The 17,764-nt window shown below is 48.5% G+C and overlaps 1 protein-coding gene across 2 annotated transcripts in view; it reads right to left on the reverse strand.

The window, feature by feature from the left end:
• The window catches only part of CARS1 (cysteinyl-tRNA synthetase 1), a 36,900-nt gene extending 27,626 nt beyond the window's left edge, over nt 1-9,274 (reverse strand). The window contains exon 1 of one of the 2 annotated variants that reach the window (XM_077287104.1): nt 8,988-9,274. In XM_077287104.1, coding sequence (XP_077143219.1) covers nt 8,988-9,012 — 25 coding nt within the window. In that variant the 5' untranslated portion in view covers nt 9,013-9,274. The remainder of the gene's footprint in view (nt 1-8,987) is intronic. The other variant, XM_077287105.1, reaches the window with a different exon arrangement.
• Nucleotides 9,275-17,764: the final 8,490 nt, after the last annotated feature.

Consider the following 17,764-nt stretch of genomic DNA (forward strand, 5'->3'; position numbering starts at 1 on the left):
ATTCTGATTGGTGGATCATGTGTGATCAGATGTATATAGCAGTGTTACCCATCATTGTTATCCTGCCTGATGATAAGGAGACTGCTGAAAACTCTTCCTGAAAGGACAGGAAAGAGGTGCTCACTGTGTGATACCGCTAGCACAGGGTGAGGATAGACTGGCAATTAGTCGCTCATCTGGGTGGGTTGTGTGCGGTACAACCTCCGAGAAGCATAGAATTAAATCCAAGGTTTGGCTGCTGCTTCCTTCCTCCTCTCCACATGAAAGGACAGGAAGTAATATAAAAAAAAAACCCTAGTGGCCAGTGTGAAAACGGCAGGATTACCAATTTATGTTAAGAAAGATTGTGATATGAAATAAAAAAAAACCTGCAAAATAATAATAAAAAAAAATATTGCATATATACACGTGTCACAACACAAAAACTTGATTTACACATTTTCTGATGATGGCTTCTCTTTAAGTTAAATAATGTATTGCCCTCCAGTCACATCCAAAGCTGCACGGAAAATTCTCCCGGCCAGCACTGAGGGAAACGACAGGAGCAGCCGGATTATCATAGAAAAAGTGCATGTAAACTTCAGAAGAATTTTCACGTGAGTTCTCTTAGCTCGCATGGGACTGCTTATTCCAGTATATCAGTGGCAGCTCAGACTTTCTGGATTATTTGGGTCGCTCTGACGGAATATGTTCTCTTAGGGAATTCCTATTATCTGCAAACAGCGATCAGTCAATAGCGCGGCTCCCGGGGCGGTATCCATGGCAGTTAATTCACTGCCTCCCACACCAATGCTCTTTCCCAAGATGCCTAACCAACCGAGAGCCATAAAGTCCTGCAAAAATCCCGGCCTTATGGTGCGGAAGACATTGCAGCACAGCAAGGTTATTAGTGGCCCACGTATACACCGTCCATGCCATACAGGGAGAAGAACAAATGTCACTTTAAAGGGACACTAACCCTAAAGCCAGCAGCGCATTAAGAAGAGCCCTTTCTCTACTTTGCAGTCATTCTTCCTATTGACTCATGGCGTGGTTCGGGGGCAGGTCACATTGTATCTAACATCTGATCTGTCCTCCACTAAGTCAGTACATCAGAGTGTTTCCATCGACCGCGTGTCAGTGGGCAAAACAAGCTGGCATGTCCGTTTTTTACCAGCAGCACAGGCCGCAAAACATCCCGCATACGTGCACTGGAGAACACACATAGATGTCATCCGTGTGACGCGTTCCAGAGTCTGAGAAGCAGCGGTACAGTAAGCGCTGTTCCCCGGCACCGGGTGCTGAAGACGGCTCATCATTTCCTCCTGCTCTTCTGGTGATCAGCGTGAGCAGGGGAGAATGACGACTTATATTCAAGTGATAACAATGAGAGCAGGCAGCGGCTGATGGGACTATTACTCCCATCAGCCTACACCTGCTGATGCTAATAACAGTGAGAGCAGGAGCAGCTGATGGGAGTATTCATCACTCGCCACCTGCGCTACAAATAAATAAAAACCCTTGTCACCACTACAGGACAAGAGGGAAGCGCCAGAATTGGAGCATCTAATATATGTGCCTTTTCTGGGCGGATGCTATTTTTTAGGCAGAAGGGGTCAATAACCGTGGCCCCTTACCAGTCTGAGAATACCAGCCCCCAGCTGTCTGCTTTAGCAAAGCTGGCTGTCAAAAGTGGGAGGACCCCATGCATTTTTTTTAATTATTTAAATAATTAAAAAAACAGCATGGGGACCACTCTATCTATCTATATATATAATTGTCTAAGGGGTACTTCAGTCTTTCTGTCGGCAACTTCTGTCACGGAAATCCCGCGTCGCTGATTGGTCTCGCCAGCTGCCTGTCATGGCTGCCGCGACCAGTCAGCGACATGCACAGTCCGATTAGTCCCTCCCTACTCCCCTGCAGTCAGTGCCCGGCGCCCGCTCCATACTCCCCTCCGGTCACCGCTCACACAGGGTTAATGCCAGTGGTAACGGACCGCGTTATGCCGCGGGTAAGGCACTCCGTTACCACTGCTATTAACCCTCTGTGTCCCCAACTTTTTACTATCGATGCTGCCTATGCAGCATCAATAGTAAAAAGATCTAATGTTAAAAATAATAATAAAAAAAAAACCTGCTATTCTCACCTACCGTCGTTCGACGATGTGCTCGCGCCTGCCGCATTCTTCCGTTCCCAGAGATGCATTGCGAAATTACCCAGAAGACTTAGCGGTCTCTCGAGACAGAGCTTCGCTGGATCCCGGCAGGTGAGTATAAAATTATATATTAATTTTAATTTTTTTTTAACAGGGATATGGTGCCCACACTGCTGTATACTACGTGGGCTGTGTTATATACCGCGTGGCTGCTATATACTACATGGGCAGTGTTATATACTGCGTGGCCTGTGCTATATACTACATGGCTGCCATATACTGCTTGGGCTGTGCTATATACTACGTCGCCTGTGTTATATACTACGTGGCTGCTATATACTGCGTGGGCTGTGTTATATACTGTTTGACCTGTGTTATAAACTGCGTGGCCACTGTTATATACTGCGTGGCCTGTATTAACGCATCGGGTATTCTACAATATGTATGTATGTATGTATGTATGTATGTATGTATGTATGTATGTATGTATGTATGTATGTATGTATGTATGTATGCATGTATGTATGTATGTATGTATCAGCCGCCACATAGTATATAGCACAGGCTACGTAGTATTTGTCTGCTATATACTACATGGCTCCTATATACTACGTGGCCTGTGCTATATACTATGTGGCTGCTATATACATACATATTCTAGAATACCCGATGCGTTCGAATCGGGCCACCATCTAGTTCTTGATAAACAGCCTTGCTAACGCTGACAGCTGAGGGTTGCAGCCCCCAGCTGTCAGTTTTGCCTGGCTGGTTATAGAAAATACAGGGGAACCCATGCCGGATTTTTTATTTATTTATAACGCAGGCGGCGGGTCATCAGTATTCCCATCAGTCGCTCCTGCTCTCACTGTTACTAGCGGCAGCACGTGTAGGCTGATGGGAGTAATAGTCCCATCAGCCACTGCCAGCTGTCATTGTTATCACTTGAATACAACTCTTATCATTCTTCCCTGCTCACGCTGATCGCTGGCAGAGCAGGGGAGAATGGTGACAGCCGTCTCCAGCACCCGGCGCCGGGGAACAGTGCTAACTGTACTGCTGCTTCCCTGGTGCGTATGGTACTGATGCGGGGCACAGTTGCCACACGTGTTCCACAAGTATTACATACAAGAACACTAATATCTCCGGTACAGGAAATATCAGGACGCGTGACACCGGCCTAATACTGTAACGTACGTTTCAGTTTTACAAGAATATCTTCTGCGTGCCATAATCTCCACCCATATTATTATCACTATAAGATAACAGACAAGGCACGGGGATGGTGCAATATGCTCAAGGTGTTACGCTGCAAGCAAGGAATCCCCGGAGTCCTTGGAAGAGGCAGTCAGAGAAGCCACGCCATAAACCAATCCATACATTATCAGCTGGCAGCAATGCCGCTCTGTGCCAATCACCTGTGATATGTCTACACGGAGACCAGCGGCCATTGATGTCCAGTGAATTCTGGGGTTTAATACTTTATACGAAACTGATGCCACTGGAAGACCACTGGCACCGGGAAGAGCACAGGCCATTTTGCTTTTTTTAATAGTCAACCACTTGTAATGTACGATCTAAAAAGTTTTGGTATAGTATAGCATGTGGAAGGCCTCGTTCATTCATTATTTGGTCAGTATTTTACATTGGTATTTCTAAGTTGAATCCAGGAATGGAACAAATAGAGGAAAAGTATAATAGAAACATATGCACCACTTCTGCATTTATCACCCACTCCTGGTTTTTGCTTACAAATACTGATGTGAAATACTGACCAAATACTGAGTATGTGAACGTGGCCTCCAGGTCATAATCTTTTTCCAAATCCTTGCCTGCTGTCAGCAAATGGACACAATATAAAAGAGGAAAAAATCTATATGCACTTAAAGGGATCCTGTGGGATAATCAGCCCGGACTGCGGAGTATCCCTGCACTGATAGTGTATTCATCCCCTACAACGCTCTGTGGGATAATCAGCCCAGACTGCGGGGTAACCCTGCACTGATAGTGTATTCACCCCCTACATCGCTCTGTGGGACAATCAGCCCGGACTGTGCGGTATCCCTGCACTGGTAGTGTATTCACCCCCTACAACGCTCTGTGGGATAATCAGCCCGGACTGCGGGGTAACCCTGCACTGATAATGTATTCACCCCCTACAACACTCTGTGGGATAATCAGCCCGGACTGCGGAGTATCCCTGCACTGATAGTGTATTCATCCCCTACAACGCCCTGTGGGATAATCAGCCCGGACTGCGGGGTAACCCTGCACTGATAGTGTATTCATCCCCTACAACGCTCTGTGGGATAATCAGCCCGGACTGCGGGGTATCCCTGCACTGATGGTGTATTCATCCCCTACAACGCTCTGTGGGATAATCAGCCCGGACTGTAGGTACTACGTCTTCCCTGCTCTGTCGTTTGGCACAGGATTTGCCCAGGAAGCTACAATCTTTTAACAATCTGAAATACTAAAAAGGAAAATGAAAGTAACCGCTGCTCACATTGCTGCCTGGCAGCCTGAAACATATCCTGGCCTGCTGGGAGTTATAGTTCCCCAAGGCTTGTAGACTGCTGGGAGGGAGGAATAAAAAAACAAAACAATAGCGACCCACTGGGACTCTGTCTCCCACCTTACACCTGCTTCTAGGCAGCAGGAGCAGCCAGACCCCCATCAATCAGCAGCTTGTGGCAGATAATAACATATCCCTGATATCTGGGGTGGAGCCCCCCTATAACAGACAATAAGGCGCTAACACATTAGCATTATGGCTGCTGTTCCAGCAGGTCCTAATAGTGACAGTGAGAGCAGATGGTAGGTAAAGCATGGAGAAGTACCAGAGCAGTGAAGAACTATACTGTATACAGCCTGTGAGTGCTAGTGGCGCCCCCTACAGGCAGCACAGAGCAGTGTATGGGCGTGCAGATGAGCTGTCACATACTGCAGACAAGTATATACGCCATTATACACAGGAGCGCTCACCCACCCTCCGTATACCCGAGTGACAGCGCACGCGCATCCTCCGTATACCCGGGTGACAGCGCACGCGCATCCTCCGTATACCCGGGTGACAGCGCACGCGCATCCTCCGTATACCCGGGTGACAGCGCACACGCATCCTCCGTATACCCGGGTGACAGCGCACACGCATCCTCCGTATACCCGGGTGACAGCGCACACGCATCCTCCGTATACCCGGGTGACAGCGCACACGCATCCTCCGTATACCCGGGTGACAGCGCACACGCATCCTCCGTATACCCGGGTGACAGCGCACACGCATCCTCCGTATACCCGGGTGACAGCGCACACGCATCCTCCGTATACCCGGGTGACAGCGCACACGCATCCTCCGTATACCCGGGTGACAGCGCACACGCATCCTCCGTATACCCGGGTGACAGCGCACACGCATCCTCCGTATACCCGGGTGACAGCGCACACGCATCCTCCGTATACCCGGGTGACAGCGCACACGCATCCTCCGTATACCCGGGTGACAGCGCACACGCATCCTCCGTATACCCGGGTGACAGCGCACACGCATCCTCCGTATACCCGGGTGACAGCGCACACGCATCCTCCGTATACCCGGGTGACAGCGCACACGCATCCTCCGTATACCCGGGTGACAGCGCACACGCATCCTCCGTATACCCGGGTGACAGCGCACACGCATCCTCCGTATACCCGGGTGACAGCGCACACGCATCCTCCGTATACCCGGGTGACAGCGCACACGCATCCTCCGTATACCCGGGTGACAGCGCACACGCATCCTCCGTATACCCGGGTGACAGCGCACACGCATCCTCCGTATACCCGGGTGACAGCGCACACGCATCCTCCGTATACCCGGGTGACAGCGCACACGCATCCTCCGTATACCCGGGTGACAGCGCACACGCATCCTCCGTATACCCGGGTGACAGCGCACACGCATCCTCCGTATACCCGGGTGACAGCGCACACGCATCCTCCGTATACCCGGGTGACAGCGCACACGCATCCTCCGTATACCCGGGTGACAGCGCACACGCATCCTCCGTATACCCGGGTGACAGCGCACACGCATCCTCCGTATACCCGGGTGACAGCGCACACGCATCCTCCGTATACCCGGGTGACAGCGCACACGCATCCTCCGTATACCCGGGTGACAGCGCACACGCATCCTCCGTATACCCGGGTGACAGCGCACACGCATCCTCCGTATACCCGGGTGACAGCGCACACGCATCCTCCGTATACCCGGGTGACAGCGCACACGCATCCTCCGTATACCCGGGTGACAGCGCACACGCATCCTCCGTATACCCGGGTGACAGCGCACACGCATCCTCCGTATACCCGGGTGACAGCGCACACGCATCCTCCGTATACCCGGGTGACAGCGCACACGCATCCTCCGTATACCCGGGTGACAGCGCACACGCATCCTCCGTATACCCGGGTGACAGCGCACACGCATCCTCCGTATACCCGGGTGACAGCGCACACGCATCCTCCGTATACCCGGGTGACAGCGCACACGCATCCTCCGTATACCCGGGTGACAGCGCACACGCATCCTCCGTATACCCGGGTGACAGCGCACACGCATCCTCCGTATACCCGGGTGACAGCGCACACGCATCCTCCGTATACCCGGGTGACAGCGCACACGCATCCTCCGTATACCCGGGTGACAGCGCACACGCATCCTCCGTATACCCGGGTGACAGCGCACACGCATCCTCCGTATACCCGGGTGACAGCGCACACGCATCCTCCGTATACCCGGGTGACAGCGCACACGCATCCTCCGTATACCCGGGTGACAGCGCACACGCATCCTCCGTATACCCGGGTGACAGCGCACACGCATCCTCCGTATACCCGGGTGACAGCGCACACGCATCCTCCGTATACCCGGGTGACAGCGCACACGCATCCTCCGTATACCCGGGTGACAGCGCACACGCATCCTCCGTATACCCGGGTGACAGCGCACACGCATCCTCCGTATACCCGGGTGACAGCGCACACGCATCCTCCGTATACCCGGGTGACAGCGCACACGCATCCTCCGTATACCCGGGTGACAGCGCACACGCATCCTCCGTATACCCGGGTGACAGCGCACACGCATCCTCCGTATACCCGGGTGACAGCGCACACGCATCCTCCGTATACCCGGGTGACAGCGCACACGCATCCTCCGTATACCCGGGTGACAGCGCACACGCATCCTCCGTATACCCGGGTGACAGCGCACACGCATCCTCCGTATACCCGGGTGACAGCGCACACGCATCCTCCGTATACCCGGGTGACAGCGCACACGCATCCTCCGTATACCCGGGTGACAGCGCACACGCATCCTCCGTATACCCGGGTGACAGCGCACACGCATCCTCCGTATACCCGGGTGACAGCGCACACGCATCCTCCGTATACCCGGGTGACAGCGCACACGCATCCTCCGTATACCCGGGTGACAGCGCACACGCATCCTCCGTATACCCGGGTGACAGCGCACACGCATCCTCCGTATACCCGGGTGACAGCGCACACGCATCCTCCGTATACCCGGGTGACAGCGCACACGCATCCTCCGTATACCCGGGTGACAGCGCACACGCATCCTCCGTATACCCGGGTGACAGCGCACACGCATCCTCCGTATACCCGGGTGACAGCGCACACGCATCCTCCGTATACCCGGGTGACAGCGCACACGCATCCTCCGTATACCCGGGTGACAGCGCACACGCATCCTCCGTATACCCGGGTGACAGCGCACACGCATCCTCCGTATACCCGGGTGACAGCGCACACGCATCCTCCGTATACCCGGGTGACAGCGCACACGCATCCTCCGTATACCCGGGTGACAGCGCACACGCATCCTCCGTATACCCGGGTGACAGCGCACACGCATCCTCCGTATACCCGGGTGACAGCGCACACGCATCCTCCGTATACCCGGGTGACAGCGCACACGCATCCTCCGTATACCCGGGTGACAGCGCACACGCATCCTCCGTATACCCGGGTGACAGCGCACACGCATCCTCCGTATACCCGGGTGACAGCGCACACGCATCCTCCGTATACCCGGGTGACAGCGCACACGCATCCTCCGTATACCCGGGTGACAGCGCACACGCATCCTCCGTATACCCGGGTGACAGCGCACACGCATCCTCCGTATACCCGGGTGACAGCGCACACGCATCCTCCGTATACCCGGGTGACAGCGCACACGCATCCTCCGTATACCCGGGTGACAGCGCACACGCATCCTCCGTATACCCGGGTGACAGCGCACCCGCATCCTCCGTATACCCGGGTGACAGCGCACGCGCATCCTCCGTATACCCGGGTGACAGCGCCCCACACATCCTCCGTATACCCGGGTGACAGCGCACACGCATCCTCCGTATACCCGGGTGACAGCGCACACGCATCCTCCGTATACCCGGGTGACAGCGCCCCACACATCCTCCGTATACCCGGGTGACAGCGCACACGCATCCTCCGTATACCCGGGTGACAGCGCCCCGCATCCTCCGTATACCCGGGTGACAGCGCCCCGCATCCTCCGTATACCCGGGTGACAGCGCCCCACACACCCTCCGTATACCCGGGTGACAGCGCCCCGCACCCTCCGTATACCCGGGTGACAGCGCACGCGCATCCTCCGTATACCCGGGTGACAGCGCCCCACACATCCTCCGTATACCCGGGTGACAGCGCCCCGCATCCTCCGTATACCCGGGTGACAGCGCCCGCATCCTCCGTATACCCGGGTGACAGCGCCCCGCATCCTCCGTATACCCGGGTGACAGCGCACACACACACTCACCCTGATCACCGACTGCCGCCGCCATCCGGAGCTCTGCTCAGATTCTGATGCAACCATCAACAAAACGTGTCCGGAAGTCCCTGCCGCACTCACTTCCGGTGCTGCCTGTTACCAGGCAACCGCGGCACTGCGGCCTATAGCGGAGGGGAGAGCTGTCAGCCTGGCCCCGCATTACCAGTTACGGTGCGTCTAGATTGGAGGCTCCTGTGAGACGCCTTCCAGCAGCTGCAGTGTAGACAGCCGAATGGGGAAGCGACAGCGCAAGATTCAGCTTTTTTCCTGATTATAATGAGCAGGGGGCGTGTTCAATGAGGGGCGGGGGGTTGAGGGGGCGTGTTTAATGAGGGGGGGGGGGTTGTTGGTGGCGGAGGGGGCGTGTTTAATACGCAGAGGGGGTGGTGCGTGTTTAATGAGGGGCAGGGAAGGGGGCGTGTTTAATAAGAGGGGGTGGTGCGTGCTTAATGAGGGCGAGTGGGTGTGTCAGAGGAGCTGCTCCGTGTCATTTTTTTTCCAGCAGCCAATCAGTGCTCAGAAACCACCTACGACATAGTGATGCAAGGTCTTCTGTGATTGGCTGCGGAAGTCACATGTCCCTGTCCATCTAGCACTTGACAGCTTGTTTTCTTGTGGTGCCACAATTTTGTCAGTGCAGCAGTACAGGGACTCAGGGAGGCTGCTCTCCTCCTGCTGCAGAAAGTGAGCCTGTCAGCGAGATAGGAGGCTGTTCTGTGTGACATCGATCTTCCAGCATCTAGCTAGATAGTGCTAAAACAGTGTTGCAGCCAGGAGGCCCCATTTCCTCTCAAAAATCGTTAGGCCTAATAGAGGGGTTCAGTCAGAAGGCCGTACTAATTAATACAAATTGTTCAGTATAAAACTGCTGCAGTGAGGAATCAGGAGGAAACATTTCCTTTTAAGAATCGTTAGGCCTAATCTAGGGGTTCAGCCAGCAGGCCGTATTAGCTAATGAGAATCGTTTGGGTTAAAAAACTGTTGCCGTGAAAAATCATTAGGCCTAATATATCTGTTCAGCCAAAAAGCCGTATTTGCGAATCCAAATCATTTGGGCTATAACTGTTGCAGTGAGGAATCAGAAGGCCACACTGCATCATAAAAATCGTTCGGCCCAATATTGGGGTTCAGCCAGGAGGCCGTATTCGCTAATTGAAATCATTTAGGGTAAAACTGTGTTTCGGTGAGAAGACAGAAGGCACCTGAGGGGTGTGAAATCCATATTAGAGCACAATCTATTTTCCTGTTAGGAGGATCCTTATATACAGCAGTTTGGCACTGCGTTGGGGACTCGGGTCACCCCAAGTTTTGCAAATTTATTCATGGGTCGATTCGAGTCCCAGTCTCCCTTGACATCTCCAAAATTTAATAGCCATTTCCATTATCGCTGCTACATAGATAACCTGTTAATCATATGGAGCGGCAATATGCAAGAGGCAGTCTGATTTGTACAAGAACTAAACCTAAATATTTGAGCACTCTCCTTTATTTTGGATATCTCGAAGGAAAAGATAGTGTTTCTGGATTTAGAGCTATCAAAAAATAATCGCACCGTTATCAGTAAAACCCACTTTAATCCGGTGGATACGAAAAGATATCTGGATTTTTATAGTGCTCATTACCCTAAGTGTAACTGTAACATCCCCTTCAGTCAATTCCAGGGCTGCCACTAGAAATTTCGGGGCCCCATACTGGCAAAATTTCCGGGGCCCCCTTGAGACTCTGCCCAGGCTCCACCCCAGCCCCGCCTCCACGCTCCACCCCTCAAACTGTCCACAGTCCCACCGCTCTCTCTTGGAAAATCTCCACTTCTCACCAGATCACACATAAAGCCGGCAGCTTTTGTTTTGGCCAAAAGATTTTTTAAGCAACCAAAATGACAAGGTAGACACTTTTGGCCAGGCCCTACTCTGCTGTAACCTATTAAATATGTGTTAAAATATGCAATACAATTTAGGTATATTTTTATTTATTTTTCAATTTTTAAAATTTATTTTAAAAATTTTAAAATATTATTTATTTATAACAATAAATAATAATAATAATAATAATAATATGACCCATAATACCACATACTAGGAGCAAATACCACAGCACCATGACTAGACACCATATTACCACCACAGTGATCTATAATACTATCTACAAGGCACAAATACCGCCACACCATGACCAGATGACATATTACCACCACATAGTGACTGAATACTACAATACTGATCAATAATAAAAAAAAAACCCACAATACTATCACCATAAGTGCCATTATACACAGGAGATCTGTACTTAGTATGCAGTGTCTGTGTACAGGTAATACAGTGATCACCAGTGACATTATACACAGGAGCTCTGTATATAGTGTATAGGTAATCCAGTGATCACCGGTGACATTATACACAGGACCTCTGTATATAGTATTACAGTGTATAGTGTCAGTGTATAGGTAACACACTGACTCACCAGTGACGTCTCTAGGTGAAGTCCTTCATCTTTCATCCCGCACAGACCGCCATCACTTCATCCAGCCAGGACTCGTCTCTGCAGGAAATAACACCGTTATCTCGAGTTCCACTTGCAGAACACATTACTTAATTTTCCCAACTTCTACATTACACCACATTAAGAAGGCGACATAGTATCACTCTACACAGTAATAGGACCGCCCCTCCTGTTGTGAATTGGACTTTTTGGCTCCCTCTTGTGGTCACTGGCGACATGACACTTTGATTTTCTTTCCCCAGCTTGGTACCCACCTGGTTCGTTAGTCCAGGGGTGTTGCTATTTAAACTCCCTGGATTCTCAGTCTGGTGCCTGGCATCGTTGTAATCAGTTCCTTTCTGTTTGCTCCTGTCTGCTGGTCCTGGTTCTTTGCAAAATAAGCTAAGTCCTGCTTCCTTATTTTTTGGTTGTTTGCATTGCTCTTATTTTTGTCCAGCTTGTGCTGGATGTGATTCCTGATGTTGCTGGAAGCTCTGGGGGGCTGATGTTCTCCCCCCGTGCCGTTGGGCGGTTCGGGGGTTCTTGAATGTTCGGCGTGGAAATTTTGATAGGGTTTTTGCTGACCGTATAAGTCATCTTCCTATATTCTGCTATTAGTCAGTGGGCCTCTCTTTGCTAAAACCTAGTTCATTCTTACGTTTGTCTTCTTACCTCACCGTTATTATTTGTTGGGGGCTTTTATCCAACTTTTGGGGTCTTTTCTCTGGAGGCAAGAAAGGTCTATTGTTTCCCTTTAGGGTTAGTTAGTTCTCCGGCTGGCGCGAGACGTCTAGAACCAACGTAGGTACGTTCCCCGGCTACTGCTATTTGTTGTGTTAGGATCAGTTATACGGTCAGCCTAGTTACCACTGCCCTATGAGCTGGTTTTTTGTGTGTGCAGACTTGGTAATAACCTCTGAGACCCTCTGCCATTGGGGTCATAACACCCTCCATTTAAAACAGTGTACTCAAAAAATAAAATAAATACATCACTGCAGTAATTATTGTATAACAGTGGGCCTGATTTGTTCACAATTCTCCCAGGAAAAAAAAACAAGTGGGAGATTAAGATTGGCAAATCTGCATCAGTGCCAGTCCTGTGTGTGGCATCTGTCTTTCTTTTTCTGCCACAGAAAACCTACTGTATAACAGTGGGCCTGATTTCTTCACAATTCTCCCAGAAAAAAAAACAAGTGGGAGATTAAGATTGGCAAATCTGCATCAGTGCCAATCCTGTGTGTGGCATCTGTCTTTGTTTTTCTGCCACAGAAAACCTACTGTATAACAGTGGGCCTGATTTCTTCACAATTCTCCCATAAAAAATAAAACAAGTGGGAGATTAAGATTGGCAAATCTGCATCAGTGCCAGTCCTGTGTGTGGCATCTGTCTTTGTTTTTCTGCCACAGAAAACATACCGTATAACAGTGGGCCTGATTTCTTCACAATTCTCCCAGAAAAAAAAAACAAGTGGGAGATTAAGATTGGCAAATCTGCATCAGTGCCAGTCCTGTGTGTGGCATCTGTCTTTCTTTTTCTGCCACAGAAAACCTGCTGTTTAACAGTGGGCCTGATTTCTTCACAATTCTCCCAGAAAAAATAAAACAAGTGGGAGATTAAGATTGGCAAATCTGCATCAGTGCCAGTCCTGTGTGTGGCATCTGTCTTTCATTTTCTGCCACAGAAAACCTACTGTATAACAGTGGGCCTGATTTCTTCACAATTCTCCCATAAAAAATAAAACAAGTGGGAGATTAAGATTGGCAAATCTGCATCAGTGCCAGTCCTGTGTGTGGCATCTGTCTTTCATTTTCTGCCACAGAAAACCTACCGTATAACAGTGGGCCTGATTTCTTCACAATTCTCCCAGAAAAAAAAAACAAGTGGGAGATTAAGATTGGCAAATCTGCATCAGTGCCAGTCCTGTGTGTGGCATCTGTCTTTCTTTTTCTGCCACAGAAAACCTGCTGTTTAACAGTGGGCCTGATTTCTTCACAATTCTCCCAGAAAAAATAAAACAAGTGGGAGATTAAGATTGGCAAATCTGCATCAGTGCCAGTCCTGTGTGTGGCATCTGTCTTTCATTTTCTGCCACAGAAAACCTACTGTATAACAGTGGGCCTGATTTCTTCACAATTCTCCCATAAAAAATAAAACAAGTGGGAGATTAAGATTGGCAAATCTGCATCAGTGCCAGTCCTGTGTGTGGCATCTGTCTTTCTTTTTCTGCCACAGAAAACCTGTATAACAGTGGGCCTGATTTCTTCACAATTCTCCCAGAAAAAAAAACAAGTGGGAGATTAAGATTGGCAAATCTGTATCAGTGCCACTCCTGTGTGTGGCATCTGTCTTTCTTTTTCTGCCACAGAAAACCTACTGTATAACAGTAGGCCTGATTTCTTCACAATTCTCCCAGAAAAAATAAAACAAGTGGGAGATTAAGATTGGCAAATCTGCATCAGTGCCAGTCCTGTGTGTGGCATCTGTCTTTGTTTTTCTGCCACAGAAAACCTACTGTATAACAGTGGGCCTGATTTCTTCACAATTCTCCCAGAAAAAAAAAACAAGTGGGAGATTAAGATTGGCAAATCTGCATCAGTGCCAGTCCTGTGTGTGGCATCTGTCTTTCTTTTTCTGCCACAGAAAACCTACTGTATAACAGTGGGCCTGATTTCTTCACAATTCTCCCAGAAAAAAAAAACAAGTGGGAGATTAAGATTGGCAAATCTGCATCAGTGCCAGTCCTGTGTGTGGCATCTGTCTTTGTTTTTCTGCCACAGAAAACCTACTGTATAACAGTGGGCCTGATTTCTTCACAATTCTCCCATAAAAAATAAAACAAGTGGGAGATTAAGATTGGCAAATCTGCATCACTGCCAGTCCTGTGTGTGGCATCTGTCTTTGTTTTTCTGCCACAGAAAACATACTGTATAACAGTGGGCCTGATTTCTTCACAATTCTCCCAGAAAAAAAAAAACAAGTGGGAGATTAAGATTGGCAAATCTGCATCAGTGCCAGTCCTGTGTGTGGCATCTGTCTTTCTTTTTCTGCCACAGAAAACCTACTGTATAACAGTGGGCCTGATTTCTTCACAATTCTCCCAGAAAAAATAAAACAAGTGGGAGATTAAGATTGGCAAATCTGCATCAGTGCCAGTCCTGTGTGTGGCATCTGTCTTTCATTTTCTGCCACAGAAAACCTACTGTATAACAGTGGGCCTGATTTCCTCACAATTCTCCCATAAAAAATAAAACAAGTGGGAGATTAAGATTGGCAAATCTGCATCAGTGCCAGTCCTGTGTGTGGCATCTGTCTTTCATTTTCTGCCACAGAAAACCTACTGTATAACAGTGGGCCTGATTTCTTCACAATTCTCCCATAAAAAATAAAACAAGTGGGAGATTAAGATTGGCAAATCTGCATCAGTGCCAGTCCTGTGTGTGGCATCTGTCTTTCTTTTTCTGCCACAGAAAACCTGTATAACAGTGGGCCTGATTTCTTCACAATTCTCCCAGAAAAAAAAACAAGTGGGAGATTAAGATTGGCAAATCTGCATCAGTGCCAGTCCTGTGTGTGGCACCTGTCTTTCTTTTTCTGCCACAGAAAACCTACTGTATAACAGTGGGCCTGATTTCTTCACAATTCTCCCAGAAAAAAAAAAACAAGTGGGAGATTAAGATTGGCAAATCTGCATCAGTGCCAGTCCTGTGTGTGGCATCTGTCTTTCTTTTTCTGCCACAGAAAACCTACTGTATAACAGTAGGCCTGATTTCTTCACAATTCTCCCAGAAAAAATAAAACAAGTGGGAGATTAAGATTGGCAAATCTGCATCGGTGCCAGTCCTCTGTGTGGCATCTTTCTTTTTCTGCCACAGAAAACCTACTGTATAACAGTGGGCCTGATTTCTTCACAATTCTCCCAGAAAAAAAAAAACAAGTGGGAGATTAAGATTGGCAAATCTGCATCAGTGCCAGTCCTGTGTGTGGCATCTGTCTTTCTTTTTCTGCCACAGAAAACCTACTGTATAACAGTAGGCCTGATTTCTTCACAATTCTCCCAGAAAAAATAAAACAAGTGGGAGATTAAGATTGGCAAATCTGCATCGGTGCCAGTCCTCTGTGTGGCATCTTTCTTTTTCTGCCACAGAAAACCTACTGTATAACAGTGGGCCTGATTTCTTCACAATTCTCCCAGAAAAAAAAAAACAAGTGGGAGATTAAGATTGGCAAATCTGCATCAGTGCCAGTCCTGTGTGTGGCATCTGTCTTTCTTTTTCTGCCACAGAAAACCTACTGTATAACAGTAGGCCTGATTTCTTCACAATTCTCCCAGAAAAAATAAAACAAGTGGGAGATTAAGATTGGCAAATCTGCATCAGTGCCAGTCCTGTGTGTGGCATCTGTCTTTCATTTTCTGCCACAGAAAACCTACTGTATAACAGTGGGCCTGATTTCTTCACAATTCTCCCAGAAAAAAAAACAAGTGGGAGATTAAGATTGGCAAATCTGCATCAGTGCCAGTCCTGTGTGTTGCATCTGTCTTTCTTTTTCTGCCACACAAAACCTGTATAACAGTGGGCCTGATTTCTTCACAATTCTCCCAGAAAAAAAAACAAGTGGGAGATTAAGATTGGCAAATCTGCATCAGTGCCAGTCCTGTGTGTGGCATCTGTCTTTCTTTTTCTGCCACAGAAAACCTGTATAACAGTGGGCCTGATTTCTTCACAATTCTCCCCAAAAAAATAAAACAAGTGGGAGATTTAAGTTTGGCAAATCTGCATCAGTGCCAGTCCTGTGTGTGGCATCTGTCTTTCTTTTTCTGCCACAGAAAACCTACAGTATAACAGTGGGCCTGATTTCTTCACAATTCTCCCAGAAAAAATAAAACAAGTGGGAGATTAAGATTGGCAAATCTGCATCAGTGCCAGTCCTGTGTGTGGCATCTGTCTTTCATTTTCTGCCACAGAAAACCTACTGTATAACAGTGGGCCTGATTAAATCACTTGTCTCCCATATCCAAAAAAAAAATTAAAATAAAGGGAGAATAATCTTGCCAAATCTGTGCATCTGTGCCAGTGCTGTCTGTGGTATCTGTCAGTCATTTTGTGCCACAGGAACTATACTGTGATATAGTGGGCCTGATTAAATCCCTTGTCTCCCATATGAAAAAAAGAGGGACATTTCTATTGCCAGTGTGTGCATCTGCGTCAGTCCTGTTAGTGTCATATCTGCCAGCATCTTTCTGCCAATCAAACAGTGTAGTGTAATACAGTGAGCCTGATTTTCCCTGCATTCTCCCACACATAAAGAGGGACATTTCTATTGCCAGTGTGTGCATCTGCGTCAGTCCTGTTAGTGCCATATCTGGCAGCCTCTTTCTGCCAATCAAACTGTGTAGTGTAATACAGTGGACCTGATTTTTCCCTGCATTCTACCACACATAAAGAGGGACATTTCTGTTGTGAATTCCGCTCTTGGGCTCCCTCCGGTGGTTGTAAGTAGCACTTTTGTGAGTTCTGCTCTTGGGCTCCATCCGGTGGTTTTGAGTGGTATGGCTGCTTCTTGGATTTAGCATCAGCAGCTGCTTCCACTGATCGTCTTTCTGGCTCGGCTATTTTAGTCTGGCCTTATCCCTCAATCAATGCCAATTGTCAATTGTTCCTGCTTGGAGTCACGGCTCTTTTGGATTTCCCTGACACTCTGACCTGTTCAGCAAAGATAAGTCCTTGCTTGTCCTTTTGCAGTCCTCTTGTTAAAGACTAAAAACCCAGACACCTTAAAATGGATCACCAGAGAGTACCAAGACAAGAGAGTATATAAAAGTTTGATACTTTATTTAATTTATGAAAAAATAACTCAGTACTTATTAAAATCAATTAAAAATACTTTGAAAATATGTATAAAACACAGGACAAGAAGATAATTACATATCGCATAACATATGCCAGCCACAATTACATAAGGGATCCCTACACCTCAAGATTTCTATATGAAACACTCCAAAGAACAAAAAGTGCAAACGTGATAAAAATTATAAATAGCAGAAAACACAATAAAGGTTGATAATATGAGACCCTATTTCATGCCCCAATATTTCAGCGATAAAACGCTAAAAGTGCAAGTGTGCAATGGAATTTATGTGCAAAGTGACCTATAAAAGTGCACTATAAAAGTGCAAAGTGCTACGGCAATAGCCGATATCAATATCACACTAGGTGTAAAAAGGTTATATATAACGAGAGGGTTTGTCAGAGATTTACCTATGAGTGGCTGTGTCCTGTGTCTGCGT

This window comes from Ranitomeya variabilis, chromosome 2, assembly GCF_051348905.1.
Source record: "Ranitomeya variabilis isolate aRanVar5 chromosome 2, aRanVar5.hap1, whole genome shotgun sequence".
Taxonomy (NCBI): Eukaryota; Metazoa; Chordata; class Amphibia; order Anura; family Dendrobatidae; genus Ranitomeya; species Ranitomeya variabilis.